This window comes from Otolemur garnettii, unplaced genomic scaffold (genome assembly GCF_000181295.1).
Source record: "Otolemur garnettii isolate 467f Iridium unplaced genomic scaffold, OtoGar3 scaffold00039, whole genome shotgun sequence".
NCBI classification, from domain to species: domain Eukaryota; kingdom Metazoa; phylum Chordata; class Mammalia; order Primates; family Galagidae; genus Otolemur; species Otolemur garnettii.
Genome location: NW_003852434.1, coordinates 11,265,074 through 11,271,639, shown reverse-complemented (window position 1 = coordinate 11,271,639; position 6,566 = coordinate 11,265,074). Strand labels below are relative to the sequence as shown.

The following is a 6,566-nucleotide window of genomic DNA, read 5'->3' as shown; positions in this document are numbered from 1 at the left end:
GCTGCCCTCAGACACCAGGCTGTTTCTGAGGGGCCCAACCCAGATGGAGCCCACAGGGGTCCTTGGCTCTGGACACCGCCCCACCCTGCCCCATCAGGGGCTCCCTGTGGAGTTGCCACCAACTTTGTCAGACCAGCAGCACAAGCTGAGCTCCCCGCCCCCCGGTTCTGCCTCCTCCCCAACTTCATCAATCCAGCAGTTACTCTGGACCAGCTTGTAGCTCCACTGTCCATCTCAGCAACTACTTCGCAGAGGGCCCCCAACGCACCTGCCTTGACAGAGCATCTGGAGCTGCTTGGTGTTGTGATGTGGGGTTGAATTAGGACAAAATGACTGAACTACTCGGGAAGCGGCTTTCACATCTACACAAGGAAGAGCCTTCTAACACTTGGAACTGACAGTGGAGTGGGCGGCCCACATTCCTGCCGTCCAGACACCTGCTGACCATCGCTGGAAGGTCTGGGGCTTCCCCTGTACCCCCACATCCGGGAGCACCCAGATGCTGAACACCCATAATTCCAGCTGAGCAGGAAAACACACTCATTCACACACTCACACGAGTTTAGGAAGTCACACCAGCCAGACCAAACCTCTGATTCTTTGGCGTTTGACACAATAGCACTGTATCTGTAAGCCTTTCGGACAGCTCAGTGGTGCCCTAGGCCAGATGAGCCATTGCCCACATACTTTTATTTTTTAATCAAAAACTTGTAGCAAGTGAGTTAAGGCCATGGGTTAATTGTCCCCATGTTCTGTTCAGTGGTACCAAACTTCACATGCGCTTACACCAAATGGCCTGTAATGTGGGCCCAGCATCTGATGACGTTCCAGTGACTGCCTCCCCTGTGCACAGTTCTCAGCCCATTGACTTGTATACTACAGCCAGGGACAGGGCAGGACACAGACTCCCCTTCCCAGAATCCCACAGTGGTTAGATTATATAAGCAATCATATATGACAGCTGGTCGGAATCAGTAGCCACGCCAGCATAAGGACCTGCGTCTCAGGAGACATTCATCAGGCCAGCAAATATTTACCGAGCACCGCCCAACTCTCCTGCAGGTGCTGGGATGTGATGTGCTCTGCGGGTCCCTAATGTCATGGAGCACACACTGAAGTGCCCCTGAGAAACTAGGCTGATTCTGCACTGAGAGGAGCATTAAAGCCACAGTCCCCCATGGCGACCTCCTCGAGAGGGTGCTTGGCCTCACGCTGGCATCTTTCCCTCTCTCCCTACCTTCAAATTTCTCCTGCATCTCTGGCAGTTACAGTCTTCATTCTCAAGAAATATTTTATTATAGTGCTTATAGAAACAAATTCACAAAGTTTGCAAGAGAAGTTAAAAAAAGCAAGCTCAGCAATATTTGGGGGCTTTTACAACTGATGATGCAGCTGACCTCCAGGAGACAGAGGCAGTGGGAGGGCCCTCGCTGGTGTGAATAAATAGGGCTCCCTGGTACTGCCGTCCCTCAGCCTGGGCTCACAGCTGCAGTCGGGACTCCACCTCCAGGCAGGATGACACTGACCTCGGCCTCTCTGCTGCTCCTGCTGCTGGTCAGCAGCCTCTGTCCCGTCCAGGGTGAGGACCTGCACTTGTGTTTACACTGTGCTTTGGGTAGAAAGTCTTCAGCCAGTTCAATGCTGTTTCTAACTGAAATATGTGGAGGAAATTTGATGAAAGGGGGGAACTGCTCAGTTGCTTCGAGATTTCTAAATGGAAGGTGCTCAGGGCTGTAACTCTTAGAACCTGGAACAGTTACACTGGTAAGATTTCTGTTCCTTGAAGAAGGTGGTGTTGGAAGTGCAGTGTTCATGTGACTTGTATATTTGGCTTGTATATTCCTGGACATTTTGGGATTCAACTGCTGCTATAACTAATTCTTCACGTGTTATTTCTTTTTTGTTCTGCCTCTCCAGGCCACCCCCTTTCACTAAATCCTTTATAGCAGTGGTTCCCAACCTTCCTAATGCTGTGACCCTTTAATACAGTTCCTCATGTTGTGGTGACCCCCAACCATAAAATTATTTTTGGTAATAATTGTGATTTTGCTACTGTTATGAATGCTAATGCAAATATCTGATATTAGGTGACCCCTGGGAAAGGGTCATTTGACCCCCAAAGTAGGTCAAACCCAGGTTGAGAACTGCTGCTTTATAGGATCTAAAGATGATTGAGCTCAGCTGGTCTCTTTTAGTGACATTCCTTGATACCACCCCATATGGTTAGATCTGATGCCAGCCGTGGCCAGCATGCCAGGGGTACTGGGGTGCACACATTCTGCAATGGAGCAGACCTCTGAGTCTAAATGGGGCAGTGTCTGTGTAAATAGCTAAAATCTAGTTACTGTGCTAAGTTTTTACATGGCTGAAGGAATAGATGATTGTGCAGAAAGCAGTACTTCGCTCCAGTTTAGATGACACATTTGGTTCTTAAAATGCACAGAGGTTTTTATTCTCTCTTAATTTTTATTTTGCTTCACATGTTTTCACTTGTCTCTCATTTCTCTCCTCCTCCGTGGAGCTCTCCTGCGCTCTGGGCAAAGTCAGCTATTAGTAAGTCTGTCCCCAGGACGCAGCGCAGACCTTGGGTGTAATACAGCCTTCTGCAGAATTTTAGGTTTTCCTTCTCTTGCTTTTCCCACAAAATTGTAAACATCTTGAGCGCTGAGCCAGTTTATTTATACTCGTCCAGCATGGTGGTAAGCATTCTGGAGGGAGAGGCTTCGGCGTTTCTTCACACTTCCGAGGTTTGTAAGCAGCTGCTTCTCATGGGTCCTGCTTTGATAGTGAGGCTTTAGATCTCAGACCAGTTGTTTTCAACCTGTAAAAAAGAAATGGGATATGAAAAATGTATATGAAATTTTTATTTTTCAAGGCATAACTGTTTCTTTAAAAAAACCCTCTGACATTTCATTAGAGTCCATTAAAATACAAGGGAGGGGCATGAATTGGCACGACCCATCCTGCATGAGTAACTTTTGTTGTTGAATAAAAAGGGTCTTGAATTTTTATTATTGGCTTTTGTTTGGTGATGATTTGCAACTGAGATGGAGATCAAAATATTAATCCAAAACAAAAAAGTGTCTTTCGTCGCATTTTCTCAGAGAGATGGAGGGCAGGGGAGGTCATAAGAGAGAGAATTTGGTTACAGTGCGTTATTACTCCCGGAGTCTAAGATTGGGTCACGTCTTTGGTTTTTATGTGCTGGGAGTGAGGACGATCAGTTGCATTCATCATGACTGAAGTATAAGTCCCTACAAAGGCTGTTCTCAAATTGTATTATATGAGTACTGGTATAATGCTATTATGAATTTCGGTAAGTGTTATGATTTTAAAAGCTAATTTTATTTTTTAAGGGTTTGGTAGAAAACGTGAAAATTCTCAAACCAAGACACATCAAAATGTGCAACTAAAGGCATATGGGTGGAAGTGCTGACTTGAAATGTTTCAATCTTCAAACGCAGTATAAAGATTAGTAATTAGGTTCCAGTTATGAATTAGACACCAAAGGGATTAAAATGACTGGTTCTGTGTTTACAGGAGTCCTGGAGGCCTACAACACAAAACTGAAATGTAGATGCAGCCAGGAGACCTCGGCTTTCGTCAGCCCACGCTTCATTGATCAGCTTCAAATCTTTCCCCGGGGGAACGGATGCCCCAAGACAGAAATCATGTAAGTTGCAAAAGAAGACTGGATAAGATTTCTTTCTTCCAGGGAAAGCCAGATCAAATTCTACCATATGGCCTTCTAACTCAAAAATATTCATGGGATTTACTTGAGAGCCGGGCACAGTGGCTCATGCCTGTAATCCCAGCACTTGGCTGAGGTGGGGGAATTGCCTGAGCTCACAGGTTTGAGACCAGCCTGAGCCAGAGCAAGACCCTGTCTTTAAAAATAACCAGGCGTGTGGTGGGCACAGCCCACCAAGTAGTCCCAGCTACTTGGGAGGCTAAGGCAAGAGAATTGCTTGAGCCCAAGAGTTGGAGGTTGCTGTGAGCTGTGACATCACGGCACTTTACCAGGGGGTGACATAGTGAGACTGTCTCAAAAAAAAAAAAAGAAAGAGAGAGAGATTTACTTGAGTGTTGCTAAGGATCCCCAAACGAAGAATGAGAATTGTTAATATTTAGGTATGTACTTTGCAACAGCTTGAGCTAAATGCCTTCAACACCATTAGAAAGGGATTGGGAGGTCCAGCAGGCAGGACACCAGCCCTGTGTGCCCATCCCAAAGCCTCTTCTTCACGGCACTGGGCAGCAGCAGGCACACTCCTTTCTCAGGGCAGCCCTCACGGGGGGTCAGTCAGTAGCTCTGCCCAGGGACTGCTTCACACTTTCAGTGTTTGTAAGCAGCTACTTTTGGTTTGTTCTATTTTGACATTGAGGCTTTAGATCTCAGACCAGTTGTGTTCAACCTGTACAAAAGATATATGGGATGTACAAAATGTATATGGAGATTTTTTATTAAGAAGGCATTATACTTCACAAATGTCTTTACCAATAAAAGTTCTAATGAAACCACGATAATTCCTCTCAAACTTGGAGAATGGGAAGTCCAGCCAGCCAAATGGGAGCAGACCCTCTGCATGAGAGCTGGATGGGACGCCTTTCATTTGATTACCCTCCCCTGTCTTGGCCTGGGTCTCTCCCACTCCGCCAAGGGAAGTAATGCATCTTAATTTTGTCTGCTTTGACTACAATTGTTTTGAAATGATAAAATTTGATGGCATATCTTCTCAAAGAATTCTGTACTTCTAAATTTTAACCAGATATAAAAATGAGGCTGCAGATTATTATGAGGAACTTATACCAGTGAGGGGTGAAAATCTTGTGAGTCCTGAGGGCCAGAAATCTCTTTTTCAATGGTGAGCAGAGAAACCTCCGGGAGGGTCTGCCTGAGAGCCCCACTGCCCCCTGCCCTCTGACCTCTCTAAGACTCACTGACAAAGGTGGAGTTTCAAAGTTAGATGGATGGATCCTTTCCGTTTGTCATTTCATAGCTAAGATAAGTTACACATCAAGAAATGGCGTTCTGTTGAAAATTCTCAAACCCAGGTCACAGCAGTAGAGAGCAGAGTCTCCCCGTGTCCCACTTCAGGGGAAGCAGGGAACTCTATGCCTGGCACTTAGTAAGCCTTGGTCACGCTCAGGGACAGCAGTGGCTGGAAGTGGGGGCTCTGGAGTCAGATGAACTTCATCTGAATCCTGCTCTGTATGCATTTGGGCACACACTTGGACAAGTTATTTCAACTCTCAAAACCTCATGTTCTCATCAAAGGGTGAGGAAATCATAGTTCCTCCTGCACAGGATTTTTGTGAGATGAACCGAGATAACCAAGTCACCTGCTGAGCGTGGCCCCCCAGCACGGTGTAAGTACTGCATAAGTACCAGCCATTAGCTGTCCTCACTTTCATTGTTACTGAATTTCTTAGAGCAGGGACAGCTTTGCTGACTGGCGGTTTGACAAAATGCAGATGTCACTCAGAGCAATCAGCGCTGCAGCCCCCAACACATTACATTTCATTGCATTGTTTTCAGATAAAGGTTCTCAAGAGAGTTTTCTATAGTCCATTTTGTTCTCCCAAGCACGGAGGACAAGCGCATTTTAAAGATAGTGTGATAGGACTCAGAAGTGAGCCAACCCTCCAGTCAGCTATTTGGTGCTTCTCCAACTCATGTAAATGTTATCAACCAAACGCTGACCTCCGACCCCTGAGATGCTCTCCTCTTCAGACTCAGCTCCGCCAGCGCACACACCACTCCGAAAACAGTTTCTTATTCCTCAGAAAGGAGGCCACAGATCGCCTCGTCCAAATACAAAACGGTCTGGCTTTAATTTCCCTTCATCTGGGAAGGATTCTGTTCACGCCCAACTCTTCTTTTTATAAAACACACAGGATTGACCTAACTGTAATGCTGCTTTACTTTTATTTTCACCCCTCTTCTCATTCCCATCCCCAGACTGTGGATGAAGAATAAGTCAATTAAATGTGTGAACCCGCAAGCCAGATGGATTCAGAAAATAATGGACATTTTACAGAAGTAAGTCAGGCATGCCGAGGGCTGTCACGGGCTTTCCACTTCTCATTTGGACTGAGGGGTCCCTTTCCTGGGCGGTCAACACGGGGAGTTCCCAAAACAAATACCTGTTTTTCACGATCACGTTTACACAGAGTAGGGGTGGCTCATTCTAGCAGCCCCGTGAATTAAATGGGGAGCCGGTATGCAAAATGTCTCTTGTTTGATATCTTCAGGGGAAGGCTGCGGTTTCTTACAGGTATTTCTCTAAACCTGACTATTTTGTTTTGTTTCGTTTTCACAGGAAAAAAAGTGTTTCATCTTCACCAGTCAGTGATTAGGAGAAGCGTCTCCTGATGCCTCATTCCCACCTCCATTCTCCCCCATCCCGCCTCTGGAATTTTACTTTTGTGCTTGGTTGAATCTTTTCTAAGAAAAAGAACTTCTCCATATAAAGCAATGTGAGGCTATATGTAAGAATAACCTTGCAGCAGCTGGTGGGGCCAGCTCAAGCTTCTTCCTGCACAGTTCCACAGACGTGGAATTC

The 6,566-nt window shown here is 46.1% G+C and overlaps 1 protein-coding gene across 1 annotated transcript; it reads left to right on the top strand.

Moving 5' to 3' along the window:
• The first annotated feature begins 1,515 nt into the window (after positions 1-1,515).
• On the top strand, positions 1,516-6,360 carry CXCL13 (C-X-C motif chemokine ligand 13). Its single transcript, XM_003790121.2, has 4 exons — positions 1,516-1,579; positions 3,541-3,673; positions 5,963-6,043; positions 6,324-6,360. The coding sequence occupies exons 1-4, from the start codon at positions 1,516-1,518 to the stop codon at positions 6,358-6,360; spliced, it is 315 nt and encodes a 104-aa protein (XP_003790169.2).
• The last annotated feature ends 206 nt before the right edge of the window (positions 6,361-6,566 follow it).

Bases quoted from the DNA above. Each gene is read 5' to 3' on its own strand.
- CXCL13 (XM_003790121.2), top strand. From the start codon at position 1,516: ATGACACTGACCTCGGCCTCTCTGCTGCTCCTGCTGCTGGTCAGCAGC. The intron at 1,580-3,540 runs GTGAGGACCTGC...CTGTGTTTACAG, and splicing joins CAGCCTCTGTCCCGTCCAGG to GAGTCCTGGAGGCCTACAAC. The intron at 6,044-6,323 runs GTAAGTCAGGCA...TCGTTTTCACAG, and splicing joins ATAATGGACATTTTACAGAA to GAAAAAAAGTGTTTCATCTT.